The following is a 22,014-nucleotide window of genomic DNA, read 5'->3' as shown; positions in this document are numbered from 1 at the left end:
ATCCATCCAATCTTTCCTCTTGTAACAAATTATTGCTACACAGAAAAAAGGCAAGGGCCATATAAATCACTACAAACTCTTGGAGAAAACATAAGTAAATCTGTTTTTTTCAAGCTCAAAGCTTGGAAGCTTACTTATCTTGTATTTAAATAATAATAATTTGAACTTTTTACAAAAGATACTAGCTATTTAAACAAAAATTCTGCAATTTATACAATAAAAATTGAACAGAATCTTAAAATAGAGAACAAGATACATCTGTTTCATGTACTGTCTTAACATACATTTGTGTTGTCAATGAAAAATACATGTCCTTACAGAATTATACTAAAAAATAGCTGAACGTTGTTTGAAAAAGTGGCTCTTTCATCAAAGGAAGATCAAGGGGAAAAAAGTTAAATCCATCAAAATGAATGTAAATATTTAAAACCAAGAGTCCATGCATATGTGTTGTTATCCATCTTAATATAAAATAAAGCTTATGATTCAAGTAAGACTTAAATTCCCAATATCATAGAAGGGTTCCTTTCATTCTTTTTGGCAGTTAAAAAGTGACAATGCCACTACTTCCATTATCGTTTGATTCAAATCTTCAGACACAAGTGCATGTTATTAGTACTTCTACTACATCTTAAACAAAAACTCAAATATTATTTAAGATCTGAATTCAACAATCTGAAATCACATAAGGAATTCAACTGTTTCTGTACCAAGTAACAGAGCCATCCTGGGAGGGAAGAAGAAAACTTCACAATTTATCTTCACATGAGAATTCAAATTCAACTCACATAGACACAAGCACAAACACTAATCTTCTGTTTTAAGAATGTTTATTGCCTTTAAAACATTCTAATATGCTGAGTGGTAAATGGAACTTCTCATTACCATCACAACAGTACGCCTTTGAGACAAAGTAATGCAATTCCACCTTCCAATCATGAAAAAACGGCACAAGTTTGAGAGATAAGCCAAATTACCTTCTCTCAAACGTGAAGACTTCTCCAAAGTATACGATAACTACATAAGTATAATTTGCTCAGAACAGCCAAGGCTAAAATGGGTAGCCCAATCCTTCATGCAGTTAGCAGTCCATAGCTTTATTAATTTTGGTTTCATTCAATGTCGTGTCAGATTCAAAGCATGGAAAGTAATATTACACCATCGTGCTATTTTCGGGTAGAACTCTCTTACATGGAGTCCATAATCCTCTGCCAGCTCTAGCAATATATTCAAAAGGATATTATCTAAAGTGTCAAAGCTAGCAATTTCAGGCAATGGGGAGGAACCCCTTGTTTAAACAGAGTGAATGCCAGTTGCTTTTAAAGCAACTTTCAAACGCATGTATACATTTTCAGAAAATTTATATTCCCCCTGAATAATGGAAATGGGTACTTGAATCAACCCTGGACACAGGTTTTTAAAGCCTGTTTTGTGTTACATATAAACAAAGGTGGCATTCGTTTTTGGAAGGCTCGATTCTAAATGAGGGAAACTCTGTGTGTTTACTGCACATTGTCTCTAGTACCCTTAAATGTTATATTGAAGTTCAAGGCAAATTAAACTTCAACACTAAGCCTAGCAAATCTGTACTGTAACGAAGCTGGATTTCTCAACAGTACAAGCCCCTTCTTGTCTGCCGGCTGATCAATCAACATTTGCAGCAAACCTGTCAGACTTACAAAGCCAAGAGCTGCACCACAGCCAGAGGCTAATGAAAAGTCCCCTTGAGTGACAAACCCTAAGAGAACTCTGGAACAGTGAGATACAACATCTGGTAGAGGGCGAGGCCATAACCCTAAAACTAGGTCTTCCTGTTTCAAGGCACCCTTTTCTATTACCTTCCCATTCTTCGCTTTCTTTGTTCTTCCCTTCCGTTTCCACAGCTTGTTTTTAAATTGGTCCTTGTGCTTAGGTTCCTGAGGGCCACAAAAATGCTGGTCATTGTTGAGCTGAAGCAAGTCATCCTTTTCTGGAATGCAAATCATTGTGTGTAATTCAGGATTTCCTTTTCTGAGTAGGGACAAGCTCACCCATACTAGGGCCCTGGGATAATGTTGATTAATAGACATTACGGTATCTTCAGCTAGTTTTTTCTCATTCATTTTGGAAGCATGATGCTGTCGGTACCGCCTTTTGCCAGATGTAGGACGACACCAAAATGATATTTGCCTTAATAATTTTCTGGTCCTGTTGAGAGGATACAATATTTTTCTAGTTAATGAAAAAAGTAAAATATTAAGAATTTTGGAGAATATAGAATTCTCCCAGTTCAGACTCTAACCAGCTACTCAGTCATGTTTTTCTAAAATAATTTATTCCACATTTCCACCTTCTTGTTTCATTGTATTTTTGTCCTTCGTAGACAAATACATGTACTTTCATGTATAGCATTTATACCCAATTATATTAAATTATTTAAAACCTTGTGGGAGATTGAGTGGCACATAAGCTGCATTTAAATGTAATAAAATGCTGTGTTTTTCTTTTTCTGGAAAATCTAGGTGCTCTATAGTTCATCAACACTTCTTTCTTTTGATTGACTGATGCCAATTTGGCTATAAAATAATAAGTAAAATAAAAGGATGAGTACTCAATTTAATTCATTGTATGAGATAGTCATAAGAGCTGTGGTGCAGTGGTTAGAATGCAATACTGCAGGAGTTTGATTCTGTTCAAAGTTGACTCAGCCTTCCATACTTCCGAGGTCGGTAAAATGCACACCCAGATTGTTGGGTGCAACATGTTGACATTGTAAACTGCTCAGAGGGTGCTGTGGGGTAAAGCACTATGGAGCAGTATATGAGTCTAAGTGCTGTTGTTACTGCTATTAATAAAAGATTGCTACAACATTACTTCCGAACCTTTTAAGTTTGCAAATGTGTGGACTATATTTACTTTGACTTCATGGAACAGAATTTGTTCAAAGCTTAAAATATTTCATTGATTTTGTTTCACTACTGAGACTATTGTTAACTAAATGAAGACTTATGAATTAATTTGATTTTCTGGCACCAGGACCAGGGAGAACGCTTTCACCCTCAGGCACAGAAGCTCACTAGAAGATTTTGGGCCAATTACTCTTAGTCCAATTACCTTATAAGATGGTTGTTGTGTGGAAAATGAGGAAAGAATGCTATGTACACCATCTTGAACTCTTGAAGGAGATGTAAAATATAACTACTACTGTATTATTATGATTGGTTGTACAGTCAACCAGATATTTAGACTGGATTTGGCATTATTATCCACCTATCATGTCCTTCCCAAGGACCTAGGATAGGCAGATGTTCTGGTTTGATGGTGTTAAAGGCATTATTGCAGGGTTATTATTACTAATTATTATTAACAGATCAACATATAATCTGGGTTCACACAATATGCTGGGCAAAAATATCATTAATTTCTGGATCAATGTTTGTGACGCTGGGGCCTTCCTCCATCAATCTCCAGCTGCACCACCCTAAGGGCCTTGGAGATGGCAAATGTGGGAAGGCAAGGGCTCTGTGTGACCTGCATGTTGTTTTCCTCTGTACTATACTAACATGCATGGTAAATAACAAAATAATATATGCTCTGTGCACAAATGAAGTTCACTATGTGTTTGAATTTAGTAAAATGGATGGGTGCAAGTTTGGCATGCTCAACATTTACAATATCTAAGGAGTAGCAAAGAGTATGTAGTTCTTACTACTGACAATCCATCCTAAAGTATTTCTTTACGTGCATAAGGAATGGCAGGGCGACGCAGAAAATCAACAATTGTACTGCACTGACCATGTTATTAGTTCCTGTGACTGCGGGCAATGGAAGAAAAGTCAGTAAGCAGAAAGATCTACCTTGGCTAAAGTGAAAATTTTGTATCCTGAAGACGATAATTTGCTCTATATCTAGTTTTTCTTTCAAGACAAATGCATTTTAGGGATTCTCACTGCATATAAGTTAATTACCCAAGGGTGATTGACAAGGCACACATTTGTTTTACATACCTGAGAATGCAGAAGACCTGACCTGAAATGACCTCATCTGTTTTGCATGGATCCATTGCCTTTTCCTCATTTTCCATCTCCATAATTTGACAGCATGTATCTATTTGGTCTGCTTTGCTTGTTGGAGCATCTACCATACTTGTTGTAGAGCTGGGACCACCAAGGACATGTTCTTCAGACACACAATCTTCCCTGTCCAAAGCTGATATCTGTGTGGACTTCCTATGGACTTTGTATCTGGTCTCCCAATCCTGTGTGAGTTTATCCCATGGACAGAGGAATGGAGCCAAGGTCCCATGTTTAATATAATTGGCTCTTTTTGCAGGAGGTCGCCTATGATAAAAACAACAACAACTTTCTAATTAGCAGCAAAGCTTATGGAATTATCTATTCCTACAAAATCATATTTTTAAATTTGTTTGCTTCTTCAGTTACATATTGAGCTGCAAAATACATGTTTGTAGGTACAACAGATCATAAAAATTAATTTTTCATGTCCATACAGATACCTGATAAAATCAGAAGCTTTATTAACACCAGAAGTTTTTCATCGTATTTTAGTTCTGTGATGAACAGTGAGACTTCATTTTATCATCACTGATCTGGCTTTCACGTTAAGATACTTCTAAGTATGCCAGAATAAATTCCCTGCTTACTACTATGGCTCACTCTAAATGATCTCCGATCCCAACAGCTGCTGAATCTAGATGACCTGGCACACTAATGTCAGTGGCTCCATCATAAAAACAGAGAGGTAGGCTCTATGTGGCTACTTTGCACACTCAAATAAATTCTGCAAATACAAAGGAATTATGTCCGCATCATATGATACCCAACAGACTACTTCTAAAAATCCCCAAGTAGCTTCAAGTGTGGGCTTCCATGCACTCACAAACTAGGAAGAAATTGAATAGCAGCTACTTATTGCAAATGAGCACATTTTAGAGAGTAATTTCCAAATAAACGTAATCACAATACCATTCCATAATATGTCTGTCTACATTTATTTTATCTTTACCCGCTTCAGGATTTTTATTTGGAAGGGGGAAAAAGTATAAACATCATCATCACCATCTTTCCAGTAGTGCACACAGAATTATAAAATGCTACTGCATGTTACAGGACCAGATTTGTTGATCGCAACACCTCAGTGAAATGTTTACCTTTTAAACTTCTCCAGGAAATTCTCCTCTAGTTCTTTTGCAACCTGGCTACCAGCAGGACAGTCTGGATAATCATGAGGAACATGGGGTATCCCCTTATACAGGGAGTGCTTCAAAGCTTCTTGTAAGCCACCGACTCTTGCACCTTGATATATCTACAAGGCAAAGCAATGACATGGTCTTAGATGCTGGTAAGATAAAAAAATATTCTCATTCCGTTTATATGGACTCAACAAAATGCCTTCACTTTTGGTTTTCTTACCTACAGTATGTTCCATGTAAAGGTTAAAAGATGTGGGGCAAAACTATTTTCTTTTTTCACATGTTCAGTTTACTTACATTCTTGAGTACAATTATTTACATTTAAAATACTGCATATAAATTAAAAACAGTTATTGTACATTTATATCTGTTGCTATTTTGGGTTTGCATTTTTGTACTTTTAGATTTTCTCCATGAACCTGTACTATAATATCTCTATGCAAACATGGGTGAGATAAAGAAATACAGAAGTTTTTTTTATATCTTATGGGGAAAATCACAATTGTTATTTACTAACATATTTGCAAATATGGATGTCCAGAGAAATAGCTTGCCAATAAATATTTGTATTGTGTGTATGCTGTATATTATTAAAAAAACATTTTAATTCACTTACAATTTTATGAGAAAATAGAATTTGAATGTAAAGAATTTTTACAAGACATATGTAACTTAAAAGTTACTCTATTTTTTCCTGTGGAAAAAGGAACACAACCTGATTCAAGGAAATAAATACATGCATGCATGCATGCATGCATGTTAGACTGTACTTCCTTTTGTTTTCACAACAAAATTGGAAAAGAAGTTACAGTCATATAGAAAAGTATATATGAACTTTCAACAGAACATATAAGGCAAACTCTTTTTGGAGCACCAAGCATCCTGAGGTTATATATATGTTAATTTCTCCTTATTTCATTTGAAACCTCACTTACAAAAGGCAGCCAGAAGGCCATGCCCCAACCTTTGGGCAGATAAATATCCCAGCCACTTCCCCATCCCAATCGATCGTCTCCAAGCAATTTTCCAGGCTGTTGAATCAAAAGTATAGGAATCTTGGATTCTCGCAGGCCCAAATCAAGATGTGATCCTGGTACCAAGAGTTTACTTCTCAGATGATTCAAATCCTGGGAGGAAAAATGAGGACAAAGTGCTGTGAAGTTTGGATTAAAATATATTTCAAAAATAAGTCAGAGCTTGTTATGGTGAGCTGTATATCAGGGGTTCTCAACCCCCCGGACCACTACCAGGCCGCAGGAACCAGGCCGCTGAAGTGGCAGATGAACACACAAATCTTTGTTTGCCTCTGGCCTCCATGCAATTTCTTAAGAGATACTGAATATCACAGAAATCCCCTATGAGATGCTGAAGTTAAAGCAAAGCCAATTTCAGAAGTTGGGGCACAAAAATAAAGCAGAGCTGTGTTTTCTGGGAACCAATACTGATTAGCAGCTACATGATATGAAAGTAAAACATACAGCAGGTTTTATTATAACATTTGCATGTGGCTAAAAACAGGGCACTCACAAATGATTTTAGGCTGGTTTGGCTGGAGCAGCCTTCCCCAACTTCTTGTGATATGGTGAGAACGGCAACTCCCAGAATTGCACAGTGTGGTTAGTACAGATAGTCCTCGACTTACAATCTTTCATTTAGTGACTGCTTAAGGTTACAACGACATCGAAAAGAGTGACTTGTGATCGTTTGCAGCAACCCATGATCACATCATCAAAATTCAAATGCTTGGTAACTGACTATTTATGACGGTTGCAGTGTCCTGGGGTCATGTGATCACCCTTGGCGACCTTCTGACAAGCAAAGTCAACGGGGAAATCAGATTCAATTAACAAGCATGTTACTAACTTAACAACTTCAGCAGTGGTGGGACTCAATTTTTTTTTGCTACTGGTTCTGTGGGCTTGGCTTGGTGGCCGTGGCAAGGAGAAGGATACTGTAACATCTCCAGTCAGAGGTGGTATTTGCTGGTTCTCCGAACTACTCAAAATTTCTGCTACCGGTTCTCCAGAACTGGTCAGAACCTGCTGAATACCCACCTCTGAACTGCAGTGATTCACTTAACAATGGTGTCAAGAAAGGTCCTAAAATGGGAGAGGGGGAGGAATCACTCAACAAATGTGTCACTTAACAATAGAAATGTTGGGCTCAATTGTGGTCATAAGTTAAGGACTATCTGTAAGAGGACTGCATAATATAGATGAGAAAGGGAACAAAACACTGCAAATACATGGTTGGAATGTAGTTGCCATCCATGGCAGTCCTCCAGTGAACGTAACTGTCCTTTGTAGTATGCAATTTTCATGCTAACACAAACATAGAGAACATGAGGTGTTCTCTAGGTAGGGGTCTGGTTATCTGTGCTGCCTAGATGTCCTATATATATATTATTTGTGTCCGCAGAGGCAAGGCAGAAGGAATGCAATTTCTTTTTGTTTAAATGAGCAGAAATAATTCTTGTTGATGGAGGTTAACCAACTGATTAGAGGAGCAGCATAATTCTTGAAAGGACATCATCCTCTAACTTAGTCAATACCCTTCGCAACATGTAAAATACAACAGAAACTTTTGATTTAAAAGCATATTACTAGACATTGCAGGTCTCAATCAGTATTTAATGTTGTGGAAGATACAAAAGACCCACAGAAAGTGGGATAACATGCAGATTGAACCGAACCATGTCACACATGAATGGCATTGTTAACAACTCTGATATATTTCCCACCTAAAAATAGGCTTAGATAGGATTTCAGGAGCTACAAAAACACAGGTTCATTCACCCAAGGAAAGCTTGTGGACCAGGCAAGATTCTTATAGCAACACCCCTGGACATAAATGCAAACGGTCTAGGAAAAATTTCAGCTTATAATTTTTTGCAAAGAGATTTAGGAATGGAGTTTGTTAATATAGTGAAAACTACCTGTTCTGACATTTTATGGTCTGTGACGCTGTTACGGATATTGGAGTCCCAAAGAAAGCTCTGAGCACATTCTTCAGATACACCTTCTAATATCAGTTGTTTAACTTTATCTTCTAAAATAAAAGATAAAAAAGAAAATCTTGTCATCGTGGAAAGACTACCATTATATTGTACAAGTAGAAAAGTATTCAAATTGGTAGCTGGGAGAAATAATTCTAATATATATATATATATATTTCTAACTAGATTCTTCATTAATGATTCCTCATTAATTCCACAAAAGCTTTACAGGATTCTGTAGCACTGACATCTTAATTACCGTGCAGTGTAAAGTTAGAATATATTCTGCACAACACTTTTAATTGCAGGTATAAAATGGGAAATTGTGACTTTAATTTTAGCTTTAACATTTAAGATATGAAGGCTACATACATTTTTCCTAATTGCATAGTCAAATTGAATACTCTGTCATTAAGAGAATTTTTAAACCCTTCAACTGTGATTTATAGATACTCAAAAGTTGTGTGCAAAATCCAATCTTGTCTGCATTCTTTAGATTAGAACAATGGTTCTAAAGCTGCTTGGCCCATTTAGCAATAGCATTTAGGCTTATATAAAAACACCCCATGGTGTTTTACAGCCCTCCTTGGGTGACTTACAAGGTAGAAGCGTTATTTGCATATTGCCCTCAACAATCTGGGTCATTTTACCAAACTCAGAAGGATGGAAGGCTGAGTCAACCTTGAGCCCCATCAGGATTGAACTCCACGTTGTGGGCAGACTTTGCCTGCCATACTGCACTTTAACCACTGTACCACCATGGTTTTCATTTACCTCTTTTTCCAGTGTAGAATAAACATATTGTCTCACCAACCCATAAAACAGACTCCAGAATGGATCCTCAACTCACAAACAAGCAATTATCCAAGGATATGCCCAGATTATCTTCTTGGGGACAATTTATCTCAGGTTAAGAACCATTGCATTAGAGAAATATGTGCATTTAAGACTTTTTTTCTTGCCTTTGTTCTTCTATCATAAATCACAGACTGAATGGTTGTCTAGTTATAATAGCTATACATTCTCCCAAAACAGAATATAGGTTAAATTTTTAAATGCAGCCAGGCTGAGTCACACCACTCTTGCAAAAAACTGATGCATCCATAATTGTCTCATACCAAGATACAGATTTTCTGACATTAAATATGCAACAGACCCCAGTGCATTTAGAGCAATTAGACCAGGTGTAGGTTCTAGATCAATCACGGTCAGACTTTAAACAAATGGATAAAACACACTTTATTGGGTAGTATTGAAAGTTAGAAAGTAAGGTTTCATAATGCATGCTGCATCTGGCCAGTGCTGCTGGAAGCAATAGAGAAGTTTGCTATAGAAAAATCAAGTGTTCATCCTTGCTTTTTCCAGTTGAAGAATACCAGATGAAGGAGCTATGAAAGCTTCTGTGCAAAAAGATGGAGAGTGAGTGAAATGCCAGATGAGTGAAGGAAAGCAAATGTTGTCCCTTATCTTAAAAAAACAGAAAACATCTGAAAAGCCACAAACCAATCAGTCTGACAGTATATCTCAGAAAATTCTAAGATAATAAAGGAATCGATCAGCACATAATTTTTAATTAAAAATCTGCATGAATCATCAAAAATAGATCTTGTTGCATTTGTTTCATTTTTGGTTTAGGTAAATGATTCAGTAAACTGCGGGGATGCTGTAATACCTTAATTTCAGCAAATCATTGACAGGATACTGCACAAAATTAGGATGAGCAAACTAGTCAGATATGGGCTTGGATGTATGACAATTCTTAATACACAGAAGAGTCAAAAATCAGGATCAGTGTAATGCGGCCCTGAGTCAAGTTCGTGTATTTTTATTCATGATTTTGGAGAGGGAGATGGACAAAACGCTTACCAGAATTAGAGGTGACAAAATAAAGTGGGATACCTAGTATTCCAGAAGGAACATGTAAAATTTAAAATAATCTTGCTGATTTGGAGAAACAGACTGAAATACAGGAAACCCTTGACTTACAACCAGTCTGTCAATTCATAAAACATTCCTATGCCTGTTTTAGTAGTTGACATTAAAAGAAAAGGGGGTGGGGAGGAAGGAAATCTGGAAAGCAGTTGAAAGCGAAAATACATTCCAAATCTTATCTTTAAAAGATTGTAACTAAAATACCAGAGCTTTTGCCTGCGAATATATTTTAATTGGAGAACGTGATTGTTGACACCCAGCCTGTGAATGTGCTCAATTGGAGAATCTGGTTTATGAGACAGGAGGGGGGAAACAGGGTCTCAGGGGACTGTAAATTACGTATTCCAGAGATGGCTTCATACAGGGCAGTGCCAGTATGTCGCCTCTAATGAATCCTTTGAAGTTTTTTGAAGTTTGGCTTCAGAATCATGATTTAATTAGAGTGATTGCTGGAATCCTGACACGGTCATTCATTACGAAGTTACGACCTACCTGAAAAGGGGGTTTTGAGACTTCGATCCGAATTTCTGATGGCTGGAGTCTTACCCATGGTCATTTGACCACACTTCAGAAATGTGACAACACAGCCACATTTAAAGTTGTTTACAGTGTCCCATGGTCATGCGGCCATGTTTTACAACAGTTTTGCCAGAAACTGTCACTTTCAGGTTTTGGCAAAACCATACCAAACAAACCATGGGTTCGTTTAATGAATATCACAAGAACACTCATAAAATGATGGTTACAACAGTAATGGGCAAGCCCCATTACGGTCGTAACTTGCGAACTATCTGTAATGGATGACAGAGCCAAACATCAAGACTTTAATTAGGAAAGAGAAATCAAAGCACACGTTTAGAACTGAGGATACTTGGCTTGATAATGTCACTTGAGAAAAAGAATTTGGAACAGTGGTTAATGAATTATGATTGCATAACAAAATAAATTGCAAAAAGAGCAAATTCAAATTTAGGCCGCAGTAATAGAAGTATAATTTGCAATTCTTGAGTGAGATTCATAATTTATTCAGCATTGGTTTGAACCCACCTCAAGTACAGTGTCCAGTTCTGGGTACCACATTTTAAAAAAGATTCAGACAAACTGGAATAGATTCAAAGAATGGTAATTCAGATGATTTGGAGACTAGAAATTAAATGCTCTAAATAAAAGGTTGAAGGAACTGGGAATGAGAAAACTGAAGGCTCTTCTAGCATTTTTTATGCCTGAAATAGTATAATGAAGATGCCAAGGTCTGTTGTCTATCATTTTACAGGAAAGAAAATGGAATAATAGTTTAAGATCAACCAAGTTGGATAACCCAGGGCCTGCTGCAGTCTTGCTGATGAGGTCTCAAATCACACAGCTAATATGAGGCAGCAAAAGGTAAGATTTCCCTGGTGTTTTTGTCTTGAACAATAAATGGGCAACCAAGCTACTCTAATTTATACCTTCAAACTTCCCTCCAACCAGACTCAAAATGCACCGTTAGAATTTGACCGTTTTGATAGTTTAATTTGGGAGAACTTTTTAAGAGTAAAAATGGTAGTTGTTTGCCTTCCAGAGGGTTCCACTCCTTTTTCGTACTTAAAAACCTGAAAACCCCTAAAAACAGGTGAACATGTTCTGCCGTTCTAGCTGGATAGGAGAACAATTCCAAGGTTCCGAGTCTAAAAAGTTTGCAATCCAAGATGCAAGAGAACTGATTCCAGTAGAATGGTAGGGGGGGAAAAACTTCTGAACTATTAAGAGCAGTTTCACATTGTAAACCAACATTTCTCAAGCTTGCAATTTTAAGACATGTACAATTCAACTCCCAGAATTCCCCAGCCAGCATGCTGGTGTAAAGCACTGCTGGAAAGGTAGATTGCATGACTTTTAACACAACCTAGAGTGCCATCGAGTTGGGATCCTCAGCTATTCCTGCACTGAGCAGAGGGCTGGACATGGTAGCCTTAATGGTTCCTTCAATCTTTATGATTGCACTGCAAATTGCACTGTATTATTGGGTTTGATTATCGATTAGCTATATCGAGTAATATAGAGATACCTTTAGGAAGACAGATGGCAAAACGCAGAAAGGTAAACAGATTGCTACAATTGCGCTGCTAAAAAAAACGTGAGCTACTGCGAGCAAATAAATGGATAAAAGTGAAATCAAAATCTTAAGAATCCAACTCCAAGATGCAACTTGCAATTATCAGCCTATGATTATTACTCCAATTATAAAAAGAAAAAATTTCTGTGAAGCAAGCAGTGTCTGCCAGGAACACTTAAGACTTCTCTTAAAATATCTATTTCTGAAATAATTTAAACAGATAGAAACAAAGTTATCATCTTGGGTGATGGCACCTGTTGGCCTCGCCAGGATTCGAACCTGGATCATCTGTATTATTTAACAGAGGCTTCCAGTGAGCACAAGACCAGTTTGGTGCCACGCCCCTTCCTCGTGATTCTATTTGCTACATAATGCATATTGGCCTGGATAAATGTAGTTGAATCTTAAGTCTTAAGATGTCCCATGGCAATTTTTAAAAACACATAAACTTAATCTGATATAATATAGGTTTGGTTTTGTTACATTATGGACATGGTACATTACCTTGGTATTTTGCTGGATTTGGCATGGCTTTTGATCTCTTTTTTGGTAAATTCACTCGAGGATCCCCAACAGTCAAACCCAGTACAGTACCTGATGGAATGTCTGAGGAAGCTAAGCCTTAAAATATACAAAACAGGTGAAACTTTGAAAATAAACTTTTGTCAACTTTGCATTACATAGATTGTACCTAGCAAAAGATGAAGAACAGGTAAGTAACTTTTTCCGTGTTGTGAGATTGAAGACTTTTTTCCAAAATTAAACCCAGAACAGTAATCCCCAATTGGTTTATTCTGCAGTTCAATGATTTCAAAAGAGAGGCTCAATTCTCAGTGTCGAAGGCTTTTGATTTGAGAAACCAGCTCATAATCTAGGAATCCCTCTGAATTCAGTTCCTGCCTTAAATCGCAGAGGTAGCTAGGATGGTCTTTGCAGAGCTTTAGACTTCAGGTTTTTCTCAATCATGAAATCTTGCTCCTTGTCATATGTGCTTTAGCCCTCTCGTGTAGACTGCTATAATGCACTCCACATGGAGCTGTCTTAATAATATTAGGAATTACTAATGGCTTCACCTACAGAAAGAAAGCATAAGGAATACTATTAAACTTTACCTTGCATTGTTTCGAAGATGGACTCTTGACAATGATGGAGAGATACCCAATCAGGATTTTTGCAATTTTCTACCCACCAACTGTTGATTTCAGAATCTGTAGGATCCAAGTCCTAGTGATCAGAAGAATAATGATCAGAGGAATAATAAAGAAAATATAAGCAGCCAATAAAGTTAGTTCATCTCTCTAATACAAAGAGATAGGAAGGTATATGAGCAAAAGTACTGGTCTGGCCATATCACATTACAAAATCCATGGGCGTCCATGCACATGATAAAGGAAAGCAATAAATATTCATTTCCCAAGTTATAAAAAAATTATGTGATACTGAAAAAAGTCCTTTGAATCTGAAACAAAGATTTTAAATAGAAACTCCAGAGCATTATTTCTTAATCCTGGCAGTTTGAGGGTGTGTAGACTTAAACTCCCAGAATTCCCCAGCTAGCAATTCCTCTGGCTAGGGAATCTTAGAAGTTGAAGTCATTTTCAAGCTGTGAAGTTTGAAAAACAGTGGTCTAGAATTCAACATGTTATACGATGTATTATCCTCTATTCCTTCCAAAGCCAGAAGCATGACTATGTTATCTGAAATAACATAGAGCTCTTGAGACAATTTGGGAAGGTATGTGCTTCTGTAACACAAAAATTATAATTAGGGATATAAAATTCTGAATTTTAGCATTTGACTATCATAACTGCATTGAACATTATTGAACATAAAAGAAAAAACTACTGAAATTACTGATTTACTTACTGTGTGAACAAATGCAACTTTGAGTGCCTCTGTAAGGACACAATGTGAGAGGGGACCTATCAAACGGTATCGGAGAATCTCCATTGTCAAATCACTGGAAGAGGTAAGAAATCTATGTAAACTGTTAAGGCAGCTTAAAATAGCTTAAATTTTTTAAACAGTGAAAAAAAAAGTTAGCCATAATCTACATCTACCTTATAGTAATTCCAGTAGTTTGCGATGACCAGCAATACGGTTGGTTTGGATCTCTGGTTCCATCACCAATAATCTTTTTCACTGGGACCACTGTTTCTCCTCCTTTATCTTTCCTTTTTCGTTTGTGGCCAACATGTTCAGGAATGTTCATTTTATCTTCCTCTTGTGAAAAAGTAACCACAGGTTCAGGCTTACAGGTTTCCACAGGCTCAGAACACTGGAAGACCGATTTTAATTCAGCAAGGATGCCCTACAGAGAAGCAGGAAAAAAAAGGACTTATAAATCTGAGAACCATCTTTAATGTACCTTTGCCAGGAGAACAGTAGTATTCTATGAACTGGAAGAAACGGAATGGTTGAAAGTGAAAGGCCTACGGTACATAAGGACTTCATTCTCAGAATTCTTATTTAGCTTACCAGTCCTGCCCCAAACTAATCCATGTTTCCAAAAGGCATTAGTTGATACTTGACAATAAAACACCTTTTAAAAAACTTTTAAAAACCTGCAGCAACATTACACCAGAAGAGAAAATGGCACTGCATTTGTTTTTCTGCCTGATTATTTCAGAAGAGACTATAGTTCAGTAGGATAATATTTGCTCTGCATCCATGATTTTTTCTCAGCTGATGCCAGGTTTTTCTTGCCTTACTCTTCATATTTATCTTCAAAAGAGGAACATGTATTTTGGTATGCAATTATCTACTATCCATCATTATACATGGATAACTTGATTCTATCACATGCCTCAGGCTCAAAGAACACTACTTTTTCAGTTCTCCTTACTTCCTTATCAGGTATCTAGTAATTTCAGAATTAATCTGTCCTTTTAAGACATGGAATCAAGGGGAGGAGGTAAAACAGACAAATGTTATACAATGTCTCTTCATATTTTTGAGACAATGAACTTTTTTGTGTGACCTCCAAAAAATGTTTATCATGACCAGTATTAAGCATTGTTCAGATATTTGTAATGTCATATATCCAAATGACCACCTAAAGGTCTTTTAATAGGATTTGCTTAGGAACACCAAGTTCACCAAAGATGGGCAGTGAAATGCATCAGCCAATAGGTGAAACGTAAGACTACCTATACTACCTATACTACTACCGGGCTGGATCGCAAATACCCTGACCTGGTGTAAGGCAGCTTCCAGTGAAACTATCCAAATGGGCAGAGTAGAGAGTAAAGGTGTTTCCTTCGCAATATATGCGTGTAACATTCTCTTCACTGGTTGCTAACATGACCCTCTGAAGAAAAAAAAAATATCAGTCTTCAACTCAGAGGGAGGGCTAATAGCAAATGAATTAAATGAACCAGCTCAAAGCATTACATGTTTGTAATATTTCACCCAAGAATAACATGGTGAGTTTTCTACCTGCTTAAAAGCTGGGTGTGTCCATATCCACAGTTGTCTGTTTTCAGAAGTCTCACCAGATCCGTGTCTGGGCTTCCAAAGGAAAGTAACTGGACCAAGCGTATCCTGAGGATATCGATCAGTTTGGTATAACACAAGGGAACCTTGACGCTTTCCAGATAGGCAAGAAACAGCTGCAAATGTTGGTCCTGACAAAGGAGACATCAAGTAAGCACACTTCGAAATAATGTTCTAAGTCAGGGGTCTTCAAACTTGGCAGCTTTAAGACTTGTGGACTTCAACTCCCAGAATTCCTCCTCCAGTCATGTTAGCTGAGGAATTCTGGGAGTTGAAGTCCACAAGTCTTAAACTTGCCAAGTTTGAAGACCCTTGTTCTAAGTACTGCAAATGAGGCCTATCTAGATTCAAATGATCACCCCAAACTATCACTTGAAAGTTCAAATGCAGGGTAAAGGAAGGCCAGGGAAGAACAGGAATACAACATGTGGAAACATGTTCTTCCCTTCCCCCAACCCTTTTTTATAGACTCCACTTCAGTTCAAATTATTTTTCAGGAGACGAAGGAGTCATGTGGAATGGGAATAAAGTGTTTGAGAGGGGTTTCTCCCCTTTTTCTCAAGTTATATTAGTAAATAGTTATTTTCTTAGCCAGTTTGTACTAACAATTTGGAATAAGGATAAATACCAGAATGCAAAGGGCTATAGTAAATACGCTGAGCTCTTCCTCAGGAATAATATTTACACAAACACGACTACTAAATTCTTGAAGCTACCCTTTATGTTACGTTTTTAATAGTTTGAAGAAACATTACCTGTGTCTACATTGCACATTCGAGCAAGGGCTGTTACAAGTGTCTCCTCTTTTCCAATCAACTCCAGACAACAGTAGTATGATAAATCCTAATACAAAAGAAAAACTACTCAATTTCAGGTGAGACATCCCAATAAAATTCTTCCAGTCTCCTGCTGCAAACATTCGAGTCTACTGCCTTTATTTATTTTTGATTAATCTGAAGAAAATTCAGCTTAATGCCCTTATCAGGAAGCTGGACTGATCAGATTCAAGTGAGATTATTAAGTCTGAAGAATTGCTGCAAATAAACATCAAGCTATTTTACAAGTTGTACAAAGGCTAAATGTTAATTTGGTTGCTTTGGCTCTATAAAAATAAAACATTCTGGTTTTTTTTAATACAAGTAGTTCTCAAATTATGACTGTAATTGAACCCAAAATTACAGTCGTATGTCATGCCAATCGTTAAGGGGGACACCATATGACCAACTTGACTTTTTTTTTTGTTAGTTTTTGCTAAGCAAATCACCATAGTCATTAAACAAACTTTTTTTTTTTTGCCTGAAACCAGAAGTAAATGATTGGTTTCCAGGAAAAGAACATCATAAATTGGGGTCATGTGACCACAGAATCGGCAGTCATAAATGCAGGCCGGTTGCAGAGTGCCCAAAATGTGATCGCGTGATTTGCAGGTTAGGAGAGGAGACTTTGAAATACAAATGGTAATTGCCTCTTTTTTGAGTCCATTTTACTTTTAAATGTTCACTAAGGGACCAGTCGTAAATTGAGGACTATCTGTATTTAGAATTCTATGTCCAATATGAATCATCATCATCATCATATTTCAAATGACCCCATAATCCCTTGCAGGGTGATTAAACTAAATAGAGCCAAGTGATTACTGGCCGGATACCCTTCCTATCATCAATGTGGAATTATACTCAGCAGATATATCCTCATGGTGCCCAGAAAGAGAAATAGCTATCTCTACCTAGGATCGAACTCACAGCCTCCTGATTGTGAGGTAAGAGCTCCACCTCTAGGCCATTGCACCAGTCTCTATATCCAATATGAATGAAGATCTGAAACAGTGATCCATAGAATTTCTCAGATATAAACCAGCCTACTTCAGTTTTTTTCTTGCCCAGCAGGTATCGCAAAGAAAGAATGCAGTTTTCTATCAGAGCAAATGGATTAGCTAACTAAGAATGGATACATTCATAGTACCTGAAGGAGGCAATGCTGTGTCATGGCTCGGTAACAGGCTCTATAACTCTTCATTGTGGGCTTGTCTCCTAAGCAGTATCCCCATTTCTTCACCATGTGAAACCGCTTGGCATGCCAGATGTGTGTTTCCAGCCAAATGTTCTTCCTTTGCCTGCGATTGAACTCCGCCACCAAGTTTATATGACGGCGCCTGGCTTTACGGCACTTGCTTTTTGAAAGTGCTTTTTTCTGATGTTCAGGTTTCTCTGCCTATGTTGTTGAAGCAAGGAATAACATCATTCACTACACTGTGTCAGGATTCCAGCAATCGCTCTAATTAAATCATGATTCTGGAGCCAAACTTCAAAAAACTTCAAAAGATTCATTAGAGGCGACATACTGGCACTGCCCTGTATGAAGCCAACTCTGGCATATATAATTTACAGTCACCTGTGACCCTATTTTCCCCCTTCCCCCCTGGGTGTCTCATAAACCAGATTCCTCAACTGAGCCCGTTCACAGTTCATTCACGTTCATTCACGTTCTCCAATTAAATATATTCCAGGGCAAAAGCTCTGGTATTTTAGTTACAATCTTTTAAAGATAAGAGTTGGAATGTACTTTCGCTTTCAACTGCTCTTCCAGATTTCCTCCCCCGCTCCCTTTGATGGCAACTACTAAAACAGGCATAAGAATGTTTTATGAGTTGACACACTATTAAATTCAGATAACCTGTGAATTGTGATCTGGGAAGGAACGGGAAGAAGACATAGTGACCCAAAGATCCAAACGGATTATCTTGGGGGGAAAAAATCTCAAGAATCACCAGCAAAAAATAAGAGGTGGGAGATGGGGGAAATATCTGAATATTCCACAGAGGCCTGTCATAACACTTTATTGGGGTTAGGAATTCTGTAATTTAAAAAAAAAAAGAAATCTCACATTTTCTTCTAGACACAAACTTTGCAAACCAGGGTGATTCTATATATCAAGAAATCAACTTCCATAATTCTAAACATGGCCATGTTGGCTGGAGACTGCTAGCGACTGAAGTCCCATATATGTGGAGGACATCTAGATCAGTGCTTGTAACACTTGGCAGCTTTAAGCTGTGAGGACTTCAACTCCCAAAGTTCCCTAGTCAGATTGCTAGTGTGCATAGGTTACCTAGCACGCAAAGTATTAAGAAAGCTAAAGTGGGTAAGGAAGACAAAGAAACTCACTTCTATTCTGGCAAGTTCACGGAGACGTCGTGGCAAACGTTTAATATTATGACTCATAGCCCGCCTCCTCATATGTCTAGGCAAGGACTGAAACACCAAAGTATTGGACGACTTCTGTTTAACAGCCTTCAACATAGCCTTAATTTCAGCAGCTCGAGCTTGTACAAAAGGAGACACTGAAAAAAGGATATTTTGCTTAAAAATGCAGTTTGACAAACAGACAGTAATCTGTATTCTGAAGCAGATTTTCCCAAGAAAAAAGATCATCTGACCTACCCATTCCTTCATCTTTATTTCTGGTTTTTGGTTATTTACAATTTAACATAGCCTGATTTAAGCAGCTGCTAATTCAATGCCAATGTTTGCTTATGCTCTGGGGGAAAAATTGCTATTTACATAATTTAAGAATCAGTTTACTGAAGAATATAGAATCTAGCAAACTACATTGCTTGGTCAAAACTAGAAACAAAACTTCCAATATTCTTTTTTGTGGCCCTCCTAAAGATGAGCTCAAGATTTGCTCTGGATAATTTTACGGTTCGACACAAAGGAAAGTCTACAGATAAAGTACGGTAGGGGAGCGGAGACAAAACTCACAGCAAAGTCTAAGATCAGTTCAGACCAGATTAAGGGACTGTTCTTGCCTATTTGATAGCATCTAAACGTAGCATTCCACAGATGGCTGGCTATTCTTGGATACTCACCAGTTATGCATTTTGGCATTTCATGGGAAACTTTTTGATAGAAGCCTTGTTGTAAAGTTTCAAAATGCAACTCTGTTGATAAATCAGGGGAAAGTTTTATATTATAAAATGATTGAAATATAAGGAGTGTACATAAAAATTTAGCGGCGAATGTCTATTTGATAAATTAAGTATATAAAAGTATATATTCTGTCATTTTCTAAAAAGATTTGAGATTATTTATACTTCAGTGTGTTGCTACAGTACAGAATATATCTGTGTGATAATACCCTTTACATGCAAGTTATGTTTATCAGCACTGATCAAATATTAGGCTTATCTCTATGGTGTAGTAACTATTAGAACCAGTTTGGAGTAGTGGTTAAAGTACCAATCTAGAAATTGGAAACTGTGATTCTAGTTCTAACTTAGGCTCAAAGCAAGATGGGTGAGCTTGACCAGGCACTTTCTCTAACCTTCAAGCAGTGGCAAACCACTTCCAAATTTTGACTGACCTAAAAAGCTAAGCAGCAAAGTACTTAGATGAGAGACCCTTAAAGTATTCTAAGGCTGTAGATTAGACTGGAAACAAACAAGCAAAAATATCCTGGAAGGAGACAATGGCAAATCACTAGAAACCAGGAGACCTAAGTTCCAGTCCACCCTTACGCTCAAAGCTGGCTGGGTGATTTTGGGTCAGTTATTCTCTTTCAGTTCAGCCGGACTCATTGGATTCTTGTTGTGGGAAAACAGGAAGTAGGAGCATTATGTGTCACCTTGAGTTGTACAAAATAAAGGTATAAATCAAATCAAACCAATCAATCAATGAACTCCCAGGAACTCTATATAAATTTAGGAAAATCACTGTTTGTTCTTAGTTTTAAAAATAACTTGAAAATGGAAAGAATGCTAAGTGCCTCGGTCTTTATATTCTACCTGCAATTCCAAGACTATAAGCTGGACAGTGAAGTTGAATGACAAGCAATAATAATGATGATAATATTCTCTAATGGCCACTAACAGACTTCTTGACAAAGTTCTTACATTTATTTTAAGAAGTCCAACACTGTTCAGAGATTTAGCTACTAAACGTAACAAATACCTTGTTTCTTCCGCTGAGGAGTTCTTTCACCTCCATTCCAAAAATATGCTTCACTGTGACTTGACCCAGCATCAAAAGGACAGGTCACACTAGCAGGTTGATTCTTCATTTTCTTGCCCCTTCTTTTTTGTTTTGCATTTGACATTTCTGCAGTAAAAAATGCCGCATAATAAAATAGCCTTTATCTCCAGTGGTTTGAAAAACACAATAGAAATCATAAGACACATGCAGTGTTTTAAAGCTGTTCATTGTTTACATTTTCAACATTCTTTACTAAAAGAGCAACTTTAAAAAACCTATTACAGAATTAACAGTAACAACCTATCCCCAAAACTGAATGGCATCACGACACGAATGTGCAAACATAATAAAATTAATTATGCATATATGTAAAGTGCCTACATTGCTTCCTTTTCACATCTCTGGAAGCATTTAGAAATGTTTATCCAAAAATATAAAATTTAAACAAATGAGCGGTGGTGAATGATAACTCTTGCAGTTACGTGCACTGAAAAATCTTTTGCATTTACATGCGTTCCCCTCAAGCTGCAGTGCAATATGTCAGCATCTGTCACGGTGATGCTGCGCAAAAGCTGCTGCTGGACTTTTGCTGCTTTGGTACCGGCATAGTATAGTAATGCTAAAGAAGACACAACAGGAAGGATTTTGCTAATCACCAGAACCAGTGCTGAAAAACGGGGCGTAGAGCATCCTTTCACTAACATTTAAATTTCTGCAGCCTCGCTATGTACCAAACAGAACACTAGCAGGATTTTAATGAAGGTATTTTCTACCAAAAAACCATAAACCCGGAAGAAAATGGACCCCGCCCCAAGGAACATTATTGCACAGGATAATGACATAATTGAAACCGGGCATCCATTCATGAACGTAAGCAAGCCCCAAAGACCACTGCTGAACCCACTTCTCCCTCGCACAGGGCAGTTCAGAGTGATGCGCCCTCCCAGCCACACAATGTTTTTCGATGGCGGACATTCAGCAAGCAAGCCTCCATTCCTCGCACAAGTTCTTCAAGTGCAGAGCCAACCTTCCCTCTCCTTCAACCCGCCCCACCTATTTTTGCCAATCCGGGGGGCAAAGAGCCTCTCACCTACCGCATCCTCATCGCACGCGGCTTCCAGCCCGGACAGGAAGAAGGCGGGGTCGCTACTCCCTTGGGATCCGCTTCTCTCTTTCCGCCAATCCCCCAAAGGCAGCAACCCTCGAGACCAGCTCCTGCAACGCCTCTTACCTTGAAGACCACATCCCCCAGAATCCTTCGCGTCATCTACGGTGGGCGGAGAAGGCCCTTAAAAAAAAAAAAAGAGCTCTTGGGAAAAACAGCGCGCGCTTTTTG

At 37.7% G+C, this 22,014-nt stretch overlaps 1 protein-coding gene across 3 annotated transcripts; it reads right to left on the bottom strand.

Moving 5' to 3' along the window:
* Nucleotides 1–813: 813 nt before the first annotated feature.
* POP1 (POP1 ribonuclease P/MRP subunit) lies at nucleotides 814–21,929 on the bottom strand. 3 transcript variants are annotated; one of them, XM_026690500.2, is made up of 16 exons: nucleotides 21,769–21,929; nucleotides 20,658–20,804; nucleotides 19,577–19,648; nucleotides 18,873–19,048; nucleotides 17,671–17,919; nucleotides 16,464–16,551; nucleotides 15,652–15,839; nucleotides 14,274–14,524; nucleotides 14,080–14,173; nucleotides 13,326–13,437; nucleotides 12,718–12,834; nucleotides 8,127–8,239; nucleotides 6,127–6,318; nucleotides 5,150–5,304; nucleotides 3,987–4,319; nucleotides 814–2,187 (listed from the first exon to the last, which is right to left on the bottom strand). In XM_026690500.2, the coding sequence occupies exons 2-16, from the start codon at nucleotides 20,800–20,802 to the stop codon at nucleotides 1,557–1,559; spliced, it is 2,916 nt and encodes a 971-aa protein (XP_026546285.2). In that variant the 5' UTR covers nucleotides 20,803–20,804; nucleotides 21,769–21,929; the 3' UTR covers nucleotides 814–1,556. The 3 variants fall into 3 exon arrangements, with proteins under 3 accessions (XP_026546285.2, XP_026546291.2, XP_087818165.1); XM_026690506.2 differs by having other exon boundaries at nucleotides 21,773–21,908; XM_087962039.1 differs by having other exon boundaries at nucleotides 14,080–14,191; nucleotides 21,769–21,897.
* Between the last annotated feature and the right edge of the window lie 85 nt (nucleotides 21,930–22,014).

The sequence above is a fragment of the Notechis scutatus genome, chromosome 3, assembly GCF_049901735.1.
Source record: "Notechis scutatus isolate UNSWTSFEM ecotype Mainland chromosome 3, rNotScu1.2, whole genome shotgun sequence".
Classification (NCBI taxonomy): domain Eukaryota; kingdom Metazoa; phylum Chordata; class Lepidosauria; order Squamata; family Elapidae; genus Notechis; species Notechis scutatus.
This window is presented reverse-complemented; position numbering and strand designations above follow the sequence as displayed.